This window comes from Vigna unguiculata, chromosome 5 (assembly GCF_004118075.2).
Source record: "Vigna unguiculata cultivar IT97K-499-35 chromosome 5, ASM411807v1, whole genome shotgun sequence".
NCBI lineage: Eukaryota > Viridiplantae > Streptophyta > Magnoliopsida > Fabales > Fabaceae > Vigna > Vigna unguiculata.
Genome location: NC_040283.1, coordinates 421,957 through 442,345, shown reverse-complemented (window position 1 = coordinate 442,345; position 20,389 = coordinate 421,957). Strand labels below are relative to the sequence as shown.

At 33.2% G+C, this 20,389-nt stretch overlaps 1 protein-coding gene across 4 annotated transcripts in view; it reads right to left on the bottom strand.

The window, feature by feature from the left end:
- Positions 1–17,700, bottom strand: part of LOC114185819 (protein SWEETIE) — a 37,807-nt gene extending 20,107 nt beyond the window's left edge. Inside the window, exons 1-17 of one of the 4 annotated variants that reach the window (XM_028073746.1) lie at positions 17,410–17,700; positions 16,613–16,820; positions 15,101–15,207; positions 13,968–14,204; positions 13,770–13,859; positions 13,609–13,696; positions 12,430–12,494; positions 11,731–11,835; positions 10,818–10,907; positions 10,625–10,705; positions 10,441–10,509; positions 6,611–6,736; positions 4,793–4,896; positions 3,265–3,397; positions 2,789–2,895; positions 1,964–2,074; positions 1,695–1,862 (exon numbers count right to left, since the gene is read on the bottom strand). In XM_028073746.1, the coding sequence (XP_027929547.1) occupies positions 1,695–1,862; positions 1,964–2,074; positions 2,789–2,895; positions 3,265–3,397; positions 4,793–4,896; positions 6,611–6,736; positions 10,441–10,509; positions 10,625–10,705; positions 10,818–10,907; positions 11,731–11,835; positions 12,430–12,494; positions 13,609–13,696; positions 13,770–13,859; positions 13,968–14,204; positions 15,101–15,207; positions 16,613–16,820; positions 17,410–17,580 (2,060 nt within the window). In that variant the 5' untranslated portion in view covers positions 17,581–17,700. Of the gene's footprint in view, positions 1–1,694; positions 1,863–1,963; positions 2,075–2,788; positions 2,896–3,264; positions 3,398–4,792; positions 4,897–6,610; positions 6,737–10,440; positions 10,510–10,624; positions 10,706–10,817; positions 10,908–11,730; positions 11,836–12,429; positions 12,495–13,608; positions 13,697–13,769; positions 13,860–13,963; positions 14,205–15,100; positions 15,208–16,612; positions 16,821–17,409 lie in introns of those variants that run through there. The other 3 variants (XM_028073747.1, XM_028073748.1, XM_028073749.1) reach the window with 3 other exon arrangements.
- Positions 17,701–20,389: the final 2,689 nt, after the last annotated feature.

Here is a 20,389-nt window from a genome sequence, read left to right as displayed (position 1 = left end):
GAACAATTCAACGATTTGATTAGTTGACTTGGGGAAATTCGATTGAAAGGATAATTAGGGACAAGAACATGATTTAGGTTAAGGAGGGAGAAAGGGACATTTGACCTACTCCTTGAGAAGTAACTTTGGATTCATTGGCTAAAATAATAACATGAGGAATTTTAGGATAAGAAATAAAGAGAATAATGAAGGATTAGCAGAAATATGTCTCCAGAAGCACTAGAATCAATTATCCATGAACTTTGACACTTCAAGGCTTGAGAAATGCAAGCTTTTGATAAAATAGAATGGGTGAAACATTGTGCTTGGCTCTCAAATTTTAACCTGACATATTCATGATATTCTTTATTAGAGAACTTTGGCTCCGAAACTTCAAACTTGGAAATGTTGGCAGCCTTGTTAGGATAGGCATGTAAAGAGTTACAATTTTCTTAGGTGTAATCCATTCTTTTACCATATGGGATTGAGGATGCTCTCTACCGCAAGGATGCCAACCTCTAGTGCCACGACCTCCTTTTTCACAAGTAGGCATGTTGAGCATGGATAGGGAGACAGTCCAGAAGTGAAACAGGGAAACCTATGGTTTCAAGTGAGAGAAACTGTGATCATGAGTAGAGGACACACCAAATGCTCTCGAAATGAAGTACAAAGGGTGGAAACAAACTCAAACAGCTCCGACAACCAGGAAAAGGCAATAGAAACGTGCCTACAGCAGTGCGGCATTTGGACGATGCTTGATGGCACGTCAATCTGAGTTTGGGTGTGCTCTCACCGAAGTTGGGTCACATTTCTCGAGGCCCATCAGACTGAAGCGTCGGACGACAAAAAATCGACAGTGGATGACAACAGGGCAAACAACAGCAAACAACATGGAGCATGACAGATAGACAACTATTTCCCAAACAAAGACAGGATAGAGAGTAACAGAGCAGGATCGACGCTACTGAATATTGAGAAAAACTGTATAAGGTTAATCTTCCCTAAGTCTAAAATACACATAGGGTGAATGTATTTATAATAAAGAGTGATACAAGTATATATGGCAACCAAACATAAACATGGTAAATAGAAGATATTATAATAAACAATATCAACAATATTTACCAATATCAAACAATGTCTATTTTCCCTAATAAACAATAGACACTATGTTTCCCTAATTAACGCGATATATCTAACAGACCCTAATACCAACTTGAGATAGATACACAAGAATACTAGAATGAATTAAAGAATGCATTACCGTCTCTTAGCATTTCATATTTATAATAGCATGGGATACATCAGATACAATGTATGAGATGGAAAAGAATAGAATTCAATAAGATACATCTAGGAACTAGGTCTAGCACAAAACACAAAGCTCCTTACAACTTTTGAAGACTATTTATAATAACATTATCAACCCAGAACATACAGAGAAAATTCTTGAAAATAAGATGAACTAGAAAAACTAGAAAGAAGAGAAAAACACTATAATGGCATTTTACATATTTTTTCACATTACCAAACATGACATTGTTGTCATTTTAAAGGAACGATTACTACACAGGATTACAACACAGGACAGATAAAATCGAACATTCTTTTTAATGAATCAACAAATAACAACTATTGAGAAAATCTCAAGTCCAACATCGATTACTAATAAAACCAAATTAAAGTATATATGAAATAAAGAGAGCAAACACTACCTGAACGGATATGTACATAGTTGGATTATCTGAGGATGGTCATTTTTAAATGAGACAGGATCAGGAATAGATTGGTACGCTATTAAAGTTCTGATAACAAATACGTCCACTGCATGCTTTACATATGACAATTCCTTGGCTCTTAATGCTGATATCATTGACAATGCACTGCTTTCAACATAGATTAGGACTTGATACAAAATGTAAAATGAAGTAACAGACTCAGCCACAAATGAAAAGGAGAAGGTATACAAGAAAGAAAGTTATACCTACTAAGGTATACAAGAACCGGTTGAAGTAGAACACCACCATTTACAGAATTAGAAGATATAAAGCATTTAATGAATGCAGTGAGTGCATGAACAGCTGCAGACCATACGCTACAAGATACAAGAGGAAATAATGAATGACAAATGCACAGACAAACACATTTTACAATTACTAATCAACTCAGAAAATAAATAAAAGGTAGAAAACAACATGAACTTTTTGAAATTTAAATGATAAAAGAACTTGGATCCCGGATACCTACTCACTTTCCTTTACTTTGTTCAATGAAAAATTGCAGTAAATACTTCCACATTTTTTTCCTTTATCATAATAACATAATATATGGTAAAAAGAAAGATAATTAGACAAAGAAATTTGCTCAAAATGTTTACAACCTAAAACTAACACAAGGTGCAAAACAAGCTATCAGACAAAGATTAGTGGCACCGATGGTAAAAATTCAGGCATTTAACTACAACAAATGAAGGTCCTTCCGCAGAAAGATTGATACACTCCTTATTCTCCACTATACTCCCAAAACATTTAAAACAATAAAAAAGGACAACCAAGTCAAGGGGTCATTCACATAAAAAAATTATCATTTTTACCCAAACAATTTACTTAACAAGTCCAAGTTAATTAATATTCATGATTGTGAAAATTGTGGTTTACCTCATAAGATAACAAGTTTACTGATCTCTATATTTTAGAGAATCAAATAACAATAAGAGGGATAAAAAATTCAATTAATAAAAAAAGGTAAAGATAATCATATAAAAGTTTGATCACAGTAAAGATACAGGATACTGTTAAAATGTACTTACTAAATCCTTGACAACAATTCAGCAGTTTTCTTAATTTCATTTTCAGGAGTCTCAGAAAACAGAGTAGCCCATAAGGCAAGAATATCAAAAACATCCTCTTCAAGCTCCTGCATGCAACCAAAAAGTCCATGGCATCAGAATTTAGTTTAAATCAATTATGAGGCTTATCCTAGGTACATAATTTTCAGATTTCATATTAAAAGAGTCTTTTGAAAACATGTAGAATTTCGTGTTATAAATTTTCAAAACGTCAGAAAGCTAAAGAAAATCACATGGGCTTCATATTACTAATTATTCTGAAGGAAGTAACTAAGACAAGCTCCCTGGAAGTCCTGATTATTCTCCTTAATGTTATTATAAAATACTAGGATTTATTTTCTGTAATGATGATAACAAACATTTACACATGCTTTCCTTTATTTTACACAAAAAGACACGTAGCTTTAGAAAAAACCAAACTATCAATAAGTCCAAACCTCCTTCGGTATAGAAGCCAATAATGAAGACAAAAGCAACCATCCAGCTTCTTTTTCAACTGTGGCTGCCACCGGGTTGCGACTATCTTCTGTAAGCATTTTCTTTGAAACCCCAAACACCAATCCAGGAAGCCTGGTCATTGCTCAATATTATTAAATAGTGCAGCAAATCAAGAAAGCATTAAATTTAATAAATGATGATTCCTTGGTCATTGAATATTAGTGTGTTGTATGAAACATGTCATTTTGTGATTGGCAATCTATTAGAGTTATTTAGTTAGTTAGAAATGTTTATAGCAACCAGCTTATATCAAATTTAATTATATATATATATGAAATGATATATATATATATAGAAAATTGTTTTCTGAGAATGAGTATGAGTGGGCAAATGTTGGTCATACATAATGAATGAAGATTAAAAAATATTTAAAATCACATAACTTATAAGAGGTTAAATGAGTTTTTGAAAAAAACTAGGAAAATTTTACGATCAACCCCAAATTAATCATCCCGATTTTATGTGTCAAACAATTTTGTCCTTGAGAGTTTAAAATCCTTCCATTAGTCCATGAAATTTAAAAAAAAAAAAAAATCGTTGGTCCCTGACTTACAAAACACAATTCACTTTAATCCTTTTCTGTGCAAAACTACTGTGGAAAATAATCAAAAAATTAATTTCTACTTGTGAAGTATGGGTTTATCCGAAGATTTTTAAATTCTTGGGAACTAAAATTCACAACCATTCAATCTTGAGAACTAATGTCGAACTATACTCAACAATATTATATTTTAATCTTGACCGTTCTGGTCTAATGGTCAATATCTATCCCTCTCACTCAATACATCTTCTATGCATTGATATCTATAGTTGCTATACTTCCTACTGATAACAAATCTAGCACTAACATACTAGCTAACAGTTATGTAACTGATTAACTGATATCACTAAGGGACCAGTTACAGTCTAATGAAATGAAAAAATGCATATATGGCATACCACACAAACTGGTATTATCTAGCTCCACAATGAAACTAAGAATAAAAATTACATTAAGAGCTTGCATTGTGAGAAGCTTTAATACGTGTCAAATAATAAAGCTAGAAGAGTATACCCAGTAAAAAAGAATTGGCAACCCTTGATACCCTTTCATGGAAGACAACTAAACAAAAGAACTGACATTTATATCATGTACCATATAGCCATTATATAAAGGACAAGTCCGTGAATCATTCTGATTCTTTTATGATACAATTTTGATTTCTTTTTAATCTTCAAATCATTTCACACTTCATCCAAATAAAGTAAGTGTTAATCAACTTCTATTTCACAAGACCTTTATATAAATTACAACCAAAGCAAAAACTGAGCACTTCCAAATTCAAGGCTTAGGCACAAATATTTGCATACTGAAAAGCAATTCATACATTTGGTGTAGAAATAAATGTAACTTAACTAGGTAAAAATAACAAATAAATAAATAAATAAAAATATAAAATTAATTAATGAGGGAGGAAAGAAACTTACCTGGCTGGATAACCAAGAGGTAATTTTGGTGAAATAGAGACTAAAGCTGCCAAGACAGCAGCCTGGCCATGGAAAGAATCGAGCTCAAACTGCAAATTGCTTCCCTGCAAATAAGGCATAACATCAATTCATAAAATGAAATTTTAGGAGAGCCACTAGTTGAAGATAGATTTTTTATAACTACAAATAAATCAACAAAAAGTATTTTATGTATAATACCTATCATTAGAGACAGCTATGTAATAATTAGTATGAAGAGGTATGTCTTTTCAACAGATGTGTTCCAGAGCTAATACAGCTTTATTTTGGTCTGTTTTGCACATGTCTAGTACGAAGTTCTTGTAAAAAATTTGTTTGCCTGTTCATTTTAAAGGTTCTGATAAAAGTAAAGTGGCAATGTGCACTTTACGTTAGGTGAAATGGCCACTTTGCCAAGGGCATCTGGCTGCATGTGCATGGATTAGAGAATTAGATGGTGTTATGATCAGGGTTGTCTTTAGGGATTTCCATTTCTGATTTGAGTTAGAAACTTACACTGGGGTAACTAGGCATAATTATACCATTTAACAACTAACTACAGAAAAATAGAAAATGATATGGGTCTGTCAGCTCAACCATTAAAATATAACTAATTTTTGTTATTATTATGGACTTTGTCAAGTGAATTATTTGGAATCATGAATAACATTCTATTCAAATGGTTCGTATGTATTAAGGTAGTTGAATATAAGCCTAAGTCAACCCCTCGAAACCACTTCAGTCATGTGAGGTTGCATCCATTTATATATATATATACCTCGAAACCACTTCAGTCATGTGAAATTGCATCCATTTATATACCTCGAAACCACTTCAGTCATGTGAGGTTGCATCCATTTATATATATAAATGGATGCAACCTCACATGACTGAAGTAGTTTCGAGGGGTTGACTTAGGCTTATATTCAACTACCTTAATACATACGAACCATTTGCATAGAATGTTATTCATGATTCCAAATAATTCACTTGACAAAGTCCATAGTAATAACAAAAATTAGTTATATTTTAATGGTTGAGCTAACAGACCCATATCATTTTCTATTTTTCTGTAGTTAGTTGTTAAATGGTATAATTGTGCCTAGTTACCCCGGTGTAAGTTTCTAACTCAAATCAGAAATGCAAATCCCTAAAGACCACCCTGATCACAACACCAATTCGAATCTACAACACCATCTAATTCTCTAATCCATGCACATGCAGCCAGATGCCCTTGGCAAAGTGGCCATTTCACCTAACGTAAAGTGCACATTGCCACTTTACTTTTATCAGAACCTTTAAAATGAACAGGCAAACAATTTTTTTACAAGAACTTCGTACTAGACATGTGCAAAACAGACCAAAATAAAGCTGTATTAGCTCTGGAACACATCTGTTGAAAAGACATACCTCTTCATACTAATTATTACATAGCTGTCAGATTAACAATTGGAGGGCAGGCAATTGACGTTGCCAGTGTATCAACCTAGTTGGGATTGCATATAGCATAGTGATGCTACTGCATACTTGCTTTTAGTTAAAAAAATAAATTAAAAAACGTATACATGAGCTAATTTTAGCTTATGGAAAATTTTAGTTCATTGTTCTTTCTTATTATTTTCCCCTATAAGTGTTTGTGAAAAAGTTTATCCAAACAGAACCTTTATTAATTAAAAACAGACTCCAGTAAGCTGTCTGACTAAATTACTTATCAATCTTCACCTGTCTTTAATAAAAAAAAATTAACAACTATCGAACATGCAATGAAATATAGATTATGTAAACTTTGACAAACTTTACCTTTTCAAAAGAAACGCTCTCTCTTAAAGCAGTAAGATTGGTCACCCCATATGAAGTTAAACCACCAACACAAGTGGGATCGACTTCAGCCAATGTACGTAAAGCCAAAGCCGCCTCAATTCGAACCTGAGAATTTGCAAATTTAGAACAGATATTGAAGAAAAGAAATAAATGCCAAAACACCATAACCATGCTGTGACTTTTTGGAAGTGCAAAAAGAAATCCACTATTTTTGACATAATCTAGCTTGTTTTGTGGTCTTTTTGGACAAGCCCATCAGGCCAGGCCCATTTGGATAGTTCTACATAGGATGTTACCACTCTGGTACCATGTGGAGAACGAAAAACCAAGAAAGAATATAATGACTTTCGTGCCTTGAGTACCCACGTGAATATTCTTATTTATAATGAAGAAGAAATACAATAATAAAGAACAAAATCAATATCTAATAATGAGAGGTACTTGATAAGATATTCCACATCAGATCATATCTTATCTCTATTTAATATAATGAAATCATATCTATAACAATTACAAATTAAACAGTTAGTCAAATAAGTTTTAGTAGCATGTATATGTAAAATCTTCTTTTTTTTCCATCTCTAACATCACTCAACCAGCAACTAGATTTGTATTTTTGGAGAGTGCCATCTGCATGATATTTCTTTCCAAAAACCCATTTGCAGCCAATAAGGGTCCGCCTTTGGGAAGATCCACGAGTGTCCAAGTGCCATTTTTAATGAGAGCGCTGTACTCGGTTAGCATTGCATTAAACCAATGAGGATCAGACAAGACTTGTTTAATAGTACTTGGTTCAAGAGAAGCTGAGACATGAAAATTCTAGGTTTGTAAATACCTGATTTTGATGTGATCATTGGTTGGGAGTTGGGAGGTGGAGATATCATGTCAGTCGTGGTATCCGAGGAAGAGCTATCTTGGTTGAAGGATGATGAGTTGTCAGTAGCAGGAGGAGAGGTTGAGGACAGATTGGACGAAGTATCATCGTGTGAAATTTGAGGTAAAGGGGAAAAGCTGGGTGGTGTGTTTGCAGCAGTGTGATGTGTCAGCATGTGCAGTGTTTTGAGGTGGCAGCAGATGTTTCGGTGTGTGTGCAGTGTTGTGAGGTGGCAGCATGTGTGCTGTGTTGCATGTGGGCAGAGGTAAGGCAGAAGTATTTTTTGTTGACTGAGATAAAGCAGGCGTGGCAGTAAAAGGCTGTTTAATAACAGAAATAGGTATACTAGTTGGTGTATCAGAAAAGCGAGTTTTGTCCTTTTGGAAAAAAGGGTTATTAGATAAAGTAAAAGGGAAGACAGTTTCATTAAAAAGAACATGAGAGATATAAACTTTGCCAGAACCCTTTGGTTTGAGAATTGTAATCCAGAAACAGACACATTGTGGATCGGAAATTAAATTTTTGTTTGTTACAAGGAACATGCAAAAGATTTTTTGAAAACAACTGTGTTTTTGCGTGGGCTATAAAAAGTAGTAGAACCAATATGCGAAATAGACATTCACCTTCCCTCACCTAGAGTGACCGAGTCATTTCCGTTGTAGGAACCCTTAGTTGAAAAATTATTAGAGTCATAAGTGATACGGTGTGTAGCAGCACTATCCAGATACCAAAGAGGATCATTTAGAGTGCAGGGTGTTCCCAGAATTGAAGGAGCATCATCATGAATTTCTGAAGAAGAAAGTTGACATTGGTTGGCAGAAATGGAAGGTTGAAAGTCATGCTCAAACCTGTGCCAACAATTTGTGGCAGTATGACTAAACTTCTTGAAAATTTGAAATTGTGGTTTCTGTTGCTGCCAAGAACTTCTTGGAGCATTCTTGATATTGTTGATTCTTGACAAAGGAGTTGTTTTTTTGAATTGTGGTTTCTGTTGCTGCCAAGAACTTCTTGGAGCATTCTTGATATTGTTGATTCTTGACAAAGGAGTTGTTTTGGTTTGTAGATTTGTTTCGCTGGTAGGATTGAGAACCTTTATTTCTATAGGTGTTGTTGGAACCAGAGATGACAGTGTTGTTGATGACAGCAGCAGTTTTGTATTTTTCAAGACACTCTTCTTGCGACAAGAGCAAGAACTCAATGGTGTAAGGATCTGTGCGGGTGAGAATGGAAGTGACGAAACTGTCATAGTCTTCAGAAAGAGCAGACCATCAAGAATTGCTTCAACGTGGACTTCTGTGGAGATAGGAGATCCAATAGCTGTCTGGGTGTCTACAATCTTCTTGATATCAAGAAGATAGGTAGCGGTATTTCTATCCTTTTTAGGTGTTCTAAACTGAATCTTTAAAGATTTTACATTGGCTCTAGATTGAGCATGATAAACATGCAGCTTGTTCCAGATTTTGGGAAGCAGTGGTGAGACAAACCATTTCAGTGAGAACCAAGATCAAGATGTTTTCAGTGGTAAGCTTGAGGAAGATAGGTGTCTTGAAAGTGTGAGGGTGGTAGGAGGACGTAAAGTGGCGGTTTCGGTGTTGTGGGTAGAAGAAGAATTTTCGGAAGCCATGACAGTAGCTCTGATTACCATGTAAAGAAAAGAAACAGAAAGAGAGAAACGGAGAATATTGAAACTGTGAAAAGTATCTTACAAAGAAAATGTTGACTAATATAATAACACTAGAGAAAAACACAAATATATAGAGAAGGAAGAGTAACAGAATAAGTTACTCTGTGCTGTGCTATCACAAGCACCTCTTCCAAATTTTCTTTTGCCTTGTAAATTTTGAAATGTTTACAACCTTTATGAAGATCACATGTACCACCAAGCATCAATATAGAACTCAAACTTCATTTTGAGTAGTTGAGAAAAACTTTATATAAAAGTATAATATCGTATGTTTGAGGTAGATAAAAAATATCAATAATTTCTTTTACAACTTGCTACATTTGTACATTATTTCTTTTTAAATTATAAACATTATATAAAAAAATATCATTAGCATTCCTTCTTTAGTTTTATATATTATTTCTTCTCTAAATGGTAAAAATCATATGAAAAATAAATAAAAGATAAATAACATAATAAACATTGAATATTTTATACTATATCATAATATTATTATAACTTCACTTAAATAATGGATATAATTTGTATTACAATACAATATTTATAATTGTATTATCTTTAATAATATTCTCACGAATTCTAAAAAGATTGAATAAAATTTATTTCCTTTTTAGTATTTTAGTTTTACATTAAAGATTTCATAAATATATATTATAAATAATTATACATTAGTACCCCAAAAAAAAAATATATATATATGAGTTTGTGTGTGTGTTGTACATAAATATTATGTAAGATGTTGAACATATATTATTATATTAAACACATAATTCACATATTTATATATTTTTTCATATTTTAGTGAGAGACGTTATCTAATCTTGTTGTACCATACCCCAGCAACAAATACCCCCCACCCAAAACAAATTACACTGGGACAACATGATACAAGGTTAAGCATATCCTATTGGCACACGAAAGAACTTATCACATGACACGATCCTATATTGTCCTATCTCAGTAACCAAACACAACCTTCAAATAATAATGTGAAGAACTACAAAAGGAATCACTTTCTTTTGTCTCCACAAACCGCCAGCCTAACTGAATGTTAGCCATATTGCTTCCTTTCAAATTTTCCCAGAAGAAACTATTTACAAGGCCAAATCATTTATATTTTCAGTTATTTCATTCCAAAGAACAATATCATGTGTTAAACTTAAAATTAGTCTTGAATCCAACATGAGCAAGGATATTAATGTATGAGAATAATAAATTGTATCTATATAAAATATGCTTTCATGAGCTCACTAGTTTTGAAGAATGTGACACAGCTGCAACTACAGTGTTGTCAAGAATTTCCTTAAATTCAAATGGAACCTGCACAGGGAATAATTAAAATAAGCACACCTTGAGACATCCCAGTCCATCGTAGTTCCTGGTTAAAAAATGTAGATTTCTTTACCAAATTGAAACATAAGCTGATACGCCTTACCTCTCCCACTGTCTTTAGAGTATAAGACAGTGTACGCAAGGCTGCCACTTTCATGGAAGGACCTGCCTCGGGTGATTGGAGCTAGAATTTGCCAAAAGGTGGGGAAAAGGCATAAGATTCAGTACACATCATAGCTGAATACTTAACTTGAAAAATACATGGCAACCACTAACTTAATTTAAACAAATAGTACCTGCTTTCCCAAAAAAACCAAAAAGTTTCTTTGAGTAGGTTCAGTCATTTGATCGGTTACAGCAACACGAAGGACGTAAAGAACACATGCCTGAGACAAGAATTAGAAATTCTTCTCAACAGTTTAAAATGCTAAATATATTACAACCCTAAACCTAGTTTATAAGAAAGAAGCAAATGGCTAGTTCGCAAACCAGTAGCATCAGAGGCAACCCATCAAGGTCTTGACAAGCTTTCTGCAAAGACTATAAAGTGTATCTTTTTGAGCTATTCTCGCATTTAGAAAGGGTATAAATGTTATTCTCCCTCAACTATAAGGTATTATGTGTTTGTTGATGTTACTTTCTTTGAGGACACGTTTTTCTTCCTGTCCTCCATGGAACATTCTTCATCTGTTCATTAAGCTCTTTGTGTATCATTTTGTGATCCATTGATCATTTCTACTTCCTCTCAAACTCCAACTCAAAATGCAGACAATATTGTTCCACCACCTCTTCTCACATACCAGAATGGAGCAAATAACTCCATACTTGCCTACAGATTCTAGTGACTCAAATCCTCCACCGCCAAATTCCCAATCCATGGATCATTCTTCCCCCTTGCCTTCTCCTAACTCTAATTATGTTTGACCTATTGCTCATAGACAAGGTAAACGATCTACGCATAATCCATATCCTTTTTATAATTTTTTAAGTTATCATCATTTGTCACCTTCATATTTCTCTTATAGTTTCTCCTTGTCTAAATAATTCCTCCAAAACCCAAACAAGGCTTAAATAAAGAGTAAAATTAAAAAAAAAAAAAAAGTGCCACTATTTTCTTTCTCCTGTCCTATTTCCGCCCATCTATCTTAATGAATATACAAATAAAATTAACTAAAAGCAAAAGAAAAAATTAAAAAATATAAAAAATACCAAGGCATGGGCATCAACAGAAGTTTCAGCACGGAGCATTTCCATAACTTGCAGTGCAAAATTTTGCAGCTCACTGTCAGGAAGCAGATATTTTATGCGAATGACCTGCAAAGAAAAATTACCAGAGTAGTGTTCACAATCAGAACAAGTAAATGCACTTTAATTTTCTCGTGTGGCAGCTACCAAACTACTAAAGGGGACAATCTACGCATATGTAAAGAGAATATAAATAAAAGATCAATACAGAAAATCAAAACTTTTTCAGTCATACATCAACAACCACACAACAGAAAAGTGAGTACAAAGTGACTTTTTCAATTCATTTCCAATTTGCCTCCCAACCTTAATGTGTTAAAGTGACTTGAATTAAAGTGTCTAGATAAAAACACTGTTCGTCAGAGGAAAAAAACTTATATTATAGTAAAGGATGAAAAGCAGTTAGTGTTCAAAAAAGAAAAACAAAGTAGCCAACCAAAACTAATAAATAAAGACAGTAAAATGAAAATGTTTCATTAAAGTAAACAAACTCAGTAATGGCTAAACCTTAAAAACAGCAGAATGAGAATAAGTGTCCCTATTACTAAAACAGAAAACAATACAGGGTTGAATGTTCTGAGAAAATAACCAATCTACAAATATCCACAATAATGCCTTTAAATAAACTGCAAGCTGAATATCTATCAAAGAAATGTGATTCACCTGTAAGAAGAATACCCATGCTAATGTTAACCCAACCCGAACATTCCTAGACTTCACTCCACTAACTGAAATGGAAGTAAAAAAATCATTACATGCCCACAAAGAATGTGAAGTAAAAATGAAAGCTGAAAGAAGAAAATGAAACAGTTGTAAATTTGTAACTTTTAGATGATATCAGAATTTATAAACAAGGCATGAAATCCATTCTTTACTTTGGTTTTATAACTTCTATTAACATTAATATATCCAAATCAAAAGGCAACGATCTGCAGGGTATAAATTTAACCAGTAATACAAAGAAAAATAATACTCAGTTGAAATACAGAAAATGTGGGAAAATAAAAATAAAACAATCTGCAGCCCTTTTGAAACGAATCTGTGTTCATACTCAACAGACATTAAAAGTAATATCCATTCACCCACTCCTTGCAGACACAATGACCAGAAGAAAGAGCAAGGCCCAATTAGCTGGGTAATGGGCAAAATCCCTTTTTTGCAATTCCATGACGGAAGTTCTATGTATTGCCTCCTGTCATCCTAGAACTCACTTGCAATCATTTATTTTACCTCCAATGATCAAAAAGAAATACCAGCATTCAACGCATTTCATCAAATACTGTTAGAAATCAGACAAAATGGAAGAAAATTCATAGATGTGTGGGAAAATAAGAGAAAGTGAGGCAGAGAGAGAACAGACAGTACAGAGATGTACATTTGACCCAGAATTTTATGGCCTAAAAGTTACTTTAAAGTTAAAGTTAAAAAATTAGAATTTTAAATAAAGTAAAAGTTGTCTGGATGTTTTAGCTTAAAATTACATTTAAACGAAACAATCTGTTTCAATGTCTCGCCATTTAGTTCAAGATCAGATAGAAAAAGATAACATATGCAACTATTTTTATTTGTAGGAATTGAACACGTGTTAGGGAGTTTACAGCAACTCACGCTGAACAAATTGAGCTACACCCTCTTAACCCTTGCAGCGTACTTTTAAAAACTACTTAAGTTACTTCTTCTTTTTTCCAAAAGCTACAATTCTCTGTTTTTCTATAAAGATTTTCTGAGTTTTGCTCAGGCTCAAGCACATCTGAAAAAGGTTAGAGCCAAACTGCCTAAAAACATGATATTTTTGCACCCTCTTGATAAACAAAATACAGTGATCTAAACAGAGCATCAAACCTTTTGTAAAGACCAAAATCAAATGCTTCTGCAATCCACCTTCTAGTTTTTTTGATTGATGTAAAGGACCCTTTCCCTTTGGTTGAACCTGGAAAATTTTGAGGGGTAAGTATGAATGATGCAAAAGCAAGGAAAAACCAGAGAAAAACAATAATAGAGACCTGTGCTTCAGGATTCATTCCAAGAGCAAGCAAGGAACCCAAAGTTTCAGCAAAGGCATCCCGGACAGATGATACGGGATCTTCAAGTGCCTATCAAAAGTAGCAGTAACAAAGAAATGTATAGAATACTATAATTTTGCACCAAGCAATTGGCATGTTTACAGGTGAAAGAGACAAAATTGAGACAAAAATACCTGCCTTGACACAGTAAGAGGCTGAATTGTCGAGTTCTGTTACACCTAAGCCTGGACCTCCAATGCTAGCAAATGCCTTCAAACATCTTGCCGCAGCTATTCTCACAGCAAATGACTTATCCCCAGTGGCAGACCTCATTATGAGACGAAATGCCTCTGAATATGCTGTTGAAGCAGCACTACCACCAGAGCCTTCTAAGGCATTCCGAAGCATATACAATGCTTCTTGTCTAACAAACTCCTTATGTTTGATACATAGCAAATTCGTTAAAGAGAGCACAGTCAATTGTAATAGAATAAATACCTTTCTCAAGTGACAATTGAGAAATGATGCAGAAATGACAAATGCAATAGATGAAGAAAAGTGAGACAAATAAAGGCACTTCATCAAGTTGAGAGAAAGAGAGTGATGATACAAGTAAGAAAAACTCAAGTTCTACTTATAAGGAATTTCAGTGCTTTTGTTTGATCATTAATGACATTGATTTATCTATCAGACTAAAAATTGACATTCTTAAATAGTAGTATATTGAAATTATTTACAAGCTTTAAGATTCCCTTATTCTTTCCTAAAGAACTTAACAACTATAATCATTCACTTATTCACTTTCTAATATATGATCAACCTCTTTGCTCCACACTTCTGTGCCATATGCCCACATCTAAACAAGATGTAACTAAATACACATCTTTTATTTTTATTCCCTCTTTTCATTTTCTTAATCTTATTCAGCAATTTTAGTACAATATCATATACAGGTGCGATCAAGTAAATTTCATTAGTTTGATAAAGTCTTCTGGTGATGTTAAACACATTTCCTGCAACCTCAGGTCAAAACTTCTAATGGTTACTGCCCAATAAAATTCTATCTTTTCACTCAACAGTTGCTTTACAGGTATTTCAAAAACCTGTTAAAAGTAAATCAAGTAACAAACTTTCGATGTAAATAGATTTGGAAAAACAATCAAAAAGAGAATACTAATTAAAGGTACTGCTAGGATCATAAATTTATAGTTTTTTCTTAGGCAAAAGAAAACAGGCATGCATAAACCAAGATAACATTTTTATCTATGTTTTGCATATTATTCAGTTATTAGTAATTTAAACATATGAACATAAAATTTGTAAGGAATTACCTCGTTGAACTTCATAAGTTTAGTTGCTATGATTGTTGTTTCGAGTAAACCTGAAGTGATTCTTCTGCCAAAGTACTTATACAATTCTCCCAAGCATTGTGAAGCACCTATAAAATTATGTTCAGAAAAAAAAAATGAGAAGTAAAAACAAAAGAAAAGCGACAGGATCTGAATAGTTAAATGCAAGAAACAAGAACAAAACCATAACACTCCAGAAAAAACATGCAACACAACAATTAACAAAACTATGATGTGTAAGAGTCAACTGATTTCATGCCAAAAACAAGCAAAAGGACACATACAAATAAAAGTGATAGCTACTTATGCTAAGATGTTTGGTTCAGTCCATAAATTCTTTACCGACTTGCTTTGTGATAAGCTTGCTTAAATGCCCTGTATTGAGGCACTCTGCTTGGTTCATTCATAGAATTTGAGATACAAAAAGCTCTCCTTTTACTTGCAGCAAATGTAATGTTCTGGCCTTGTGACTTAGTGGAAACAGTTTAAAAATTGTTTTCTCTAGGGAAGACACTTATCATCCCTCTTACTTGTACTTCTCCCTGTCTCTCAATAATGTCTTTTTGGCTAAAAGGGACATATATTTAGAGTATCTCTCCCAGGTTAAAATCCAAATTGACAAGATCCAACATAAATCCAGAATAAAAACAATGAGTTCCCTTATTTTATTTGGCAAGGACTGCTACATTTCATTTTCTTTCTTTTAAATGTCCTAAGATTAGTCAGGAGTATGGAAGAAGATGAGTACATATTATACATGGGAGAAATGCTCTTCCTTGTGCTCCTTATTTTCCTTGATTTATGGAAGTGTCACATCACATCTTCCCCATAACTTAATTATTTCTGTCTAATTTCCAACAGTTTATCATGACTTGTTTTAAAGCTTCTAACAACAAGGAAGTGGCCCATTTTTTCTATCTTAATGAATTTCTTATTTTAAGAAAAATAAAAATAAGTCAAAACTTTATGGTGATGTGGCTGGTTGGTGTCTCCTTGCTCCAACATTTGCTCACAAATATCATTGTATTCATGGCTTCTCCCTAATGCTATTTTCATAGCTTCTCCAGGATAAGGCTAATAATCTTTGCAATGTAAGGAGGTTAATTTACTTTGGAACAACCTTTTGGAGTTCATGGGAAACAATGTGTGTATCCTTGTACGTTAGATCAGGTTTTAGATGTGCAGTTACTTGCTTTGTCGCAAAGGTTGTAATAAAAAATGGCACAACAAATTTTGAGGCAATGTATAAGTTATATAGTCCTATAGTTTGTAATTGAAGTGCCATGATAGCATCCTTAAGGGTGCGTCTTTCCCTTAAAATTGTTATGGAATAGAAATGTGCTCATTGCTTCTTTTTTATGTTTGTGCTCATGACTGCTTCAAAGGAAAGACACAACAATTTAACCACACAAGTTTTGTAGTATGATGATTATAAGAATATTTAGGAATGCAAGATCTATCTAAAACTTCCAGAAATCTTTAATCTAGACAAACCAGCAATCTTCTGAGGTTCATTCCTCTTCCCATCTGAGAGGAATCCCTGAAGGCTGCTTGCTCTGGAGTAAATTGATATTGAATCTCCCTTAGATATGACCTTTGCCATCGCTACCGATGCCAAGTGACGCACAGGCCGTCGTGCACCAAAAACAAGCAGGGAATTCAAAGCATCCTCACATCTCCTTTGCCACAACAAAATATTCTCCTGGAAACCATATTCTATAACATTAGAATTTGACAACCACCGGTAATAGAGTTTCGGAAATTCAGGCTAAAATAAAAGCGCCAAAAAGCAAAAGAATAACATTAAACCTCATAATAATTACAGAGCTCCAGTATATAAACAAGAGCTCGTTCTGAAAAGGCAATAAGAGTCGTATCTTAACCATAATCTTATTCCTAGCTTGCTCTCAGTGCTCTATTCAGCATGCATTGAATTTTAAACTTAGCTAAGTCAGCTCATCACACCATGATAGCGTGAAAGAAAAAAGCAGGAACGGCTTATCCGAACTGACAAGTGCAAATGCACATCCCTCTGAATTCTAAATCTCAACTTAATCTACTGGAGATATAGATTCGAGAGAAAAAAAAAAATGTGAATGAATCCAAATTACGTGAGGAACAAACAGTGAATCAGCGGAGTTTTTTTAAAATCAACCAATATCGAACTAATGAAATAATGCGGAAAAACGAACGAGCAAAGAAGAAGAAAAAACAAATCCACAGCAATGCGATGGAAGGTTGATATAGAGAGAGAGAGAGGGAGGGAGAGAGAGAGAGAGAGAGAGAGAGACCTTGGTGTCCTCGTCGATGGCGGTGATGAGATCGGAGAGGAGATCGAAGCAAAGAAGTGGCTGCGGTGATTTGTGAACGGCGGAGGCCACTATAGATTCGAGTTGCGCAACCAGCACGCCGAATCGTGACAGCGGCGCCGCCGGTGCCGCCGCCGTGTGTTGCTTCGCCATGTAAATCGAACTTTTCTTCTCTGCTGCAATGCAGAGTGTATCGCGAGGATCTTTTGATTTGATGATCGTTCGGGGACTTTGCCTGGATCCGGCGAGATGGTCAGGGAGTGTAAATGTGAAATAAAATACAAGTCATGACATTTGAGAGATTTTCTTTTTACAAAAGTTTAAAAAAAATAGTTTAATTGAATTTTTTTTATTAACCTTTTTTATGTTTGTTTACTAAAACTTATGTTTCATCAATATTTCACATCACCCTAACTTAAATTACAAATTTAGCAGCTTCTTTCCACTCAAAATTAAAAGTCTTCTCTTTTTTTTTAAATGTTGTAAAAATTGTTTAATCACATATTTACTCGCCTAAACATGAGCCAAAACTTCATGTTTTACGAGTTTTTTCATTAGTTGTTTTATTTTATTTATACTTTTGCCACAAAATTTATAAAAGATTATACGTTTTCATTCTATCGAACACTTTTAACATTTAATTCACACGCCACGTCATAACAAAAATTTAGAATTAGATAAATAAAAGTTTTTTTCTCATAATCCTATCTATTCAAAAATTGTAGTAGGAGAGTATTGGTCTATTTAAACCACTCAATTTAAGACAATTGAAATTGTCCGAGTCCTAGAGTTTTAAGAATATCATAGGTCATTCACATTTCTTGCATCCATGTATATATTTTTTAAAATTTATTTTCACGAAGACCACAGCATAAGCTAGTGCACCTAAGAATCTAAAAGTTATACGAAGATATTGTTACACATATAATCATCAATTCACTAATAAATTGCACCACCATAGACTTGCTATATGGTGTTTAAGACTAACATAATTCCTTTAACTATTACAAGTTTTGTATAGTTATTTCTAATTCACATAAGTTTTATTTGAGTTCAACGTATAATACAAAAATTAATATTATTTTACACATAATAATAATGGCAATAAAAAATATAAAGGCTAAATATGTTTTTGTTCCTTAACTTTAAGTGAATTTTGGAATTAGTCCATTTCGATTTTTTAGACTAATTTAGCCTTTTATTTCTCAAAATACGTAGATTTAGTCATTTTAATCAAATTCTATTAGGTTTATTTGATGTTTCGTACGCATTTCAGTTTCAAAATTGCATTTTCGTTGTTTATACTATTTGACACATTTTTGTTTTAATGTTAAATCAAATACTATTATGAAATGCGCTTAAAATGTCAAATAAACTTAACAAAATTTGATTAAAATGACTAAATTTATATATTTTGAAAAAAAAATGACTAAATTGGTCTAAAATTTCAAAATGGACTAATTTCAAAATTTGCTAAAAAGTTAAGGAACAAAAAAAATATTTAACCCAAAATATAATAATACAATAGACAATTAAAATGAATAATGATATTAGTAACGACACTAATGAGGAGATATGAGAATGTGTACTCAAAAAGTTTCCTAAGTTGTGAAAAGTTAATTGCACTGACATGATACCTATGTTGGCCTAAAGTGACTCAACAACATTTACTCCCTTGTTTTAAGTCATAAATAAAGTTTTAAGAGGCTTAAATTTTAAATATTCAAAATAGTTTGTTTTTTTTAAGTCACTTCATTATATAATAAGGGATGCTTCTACAAATTTGTAGGAGAAACATTTTGATAATAGTGTGTTTGAACGAGGTATCGTAAGAGAGTAATTTATTTATTTATTTAGTGCATTTAAATTTTTGAAATAAAATTAGTTGTTTAGATGAGAAAATAAAAATAAATAAATTTTAAATTTTAAAAAGGTGTATCAAATAATTAAAATACAAAATTTGAAATTTACTAGAAAAAAGTAGGACCAAAAAGTTGACCAAAATTAGGACCAAATGACTATTTAATCCAACTTAAAATAACAATAAACGAGCAAAGTATAATGGTATTTTCTATACCTGGAAACATTTTAAAAATTCATCATTATATTTTACTTGAAAGGCAAAGACTAACAATACTCTCTTATTTAGGGATACTCAAAGCTAGACTAAGCATATCCACATGCTTCAAAAATGAACTATTTTTCAACGGTATCATTGCATGTTGTTTGTGATGGAATCTTTAACAAGTACAATTAATTACAAATTTTGGAAGAGGATTTTTTTCTTAAGATTGAATTCTGCAACGAGTACATGCCCATAATGCTCGCATAGTGGTTCTTGTGAGATAACTTGACTTAATTATTTAGGGAGAACTCGCCTAAAAATGTAACGAATTCTACTCAATTTTTGATTTAAGTATAGTTGAGTTGATTTTTTGACTCGTTTAATTTGATTTGACCTTTTGGTCCAGGTTAACTTAAATCGATTTTTACCTCAGTTGACTCAAGTCAGTCTTTAACCTAAGACTTAACCTTCGAGTGACCAACTCGACATTCGATGAAGTAGGCTTAATTTGACTTTCGATTTTTTTGACTCCAAGCCAAGTTGGCTTGACCTTTGACTCGATTCGATCTTGTTTTTGGTAGCTATACTGACGACTTGATTATTCTACTTGAATGACTTGGTTCATCTTTCAACCCATGCGATCTCAACTCAATCTTTAACTCAGAGCGACTCAACTCAATTTTTAGCTCGAATCGAACTCGACCGACCTTCGATCCATACTAATTTGTCTTGACTTTGATCCATATGGAGTCGATATAGCATGAGGTGTATTTTTAGATTGAAATAGGATTTTTTTTTTAAGATTGAATTTGGCAACGGGATGCCCATAATGCTCGCATAGTGGTCCTTGTGGAAGAATTACGTCTTCCTTGTAAAGTATCATTCCATCTTGAAGAT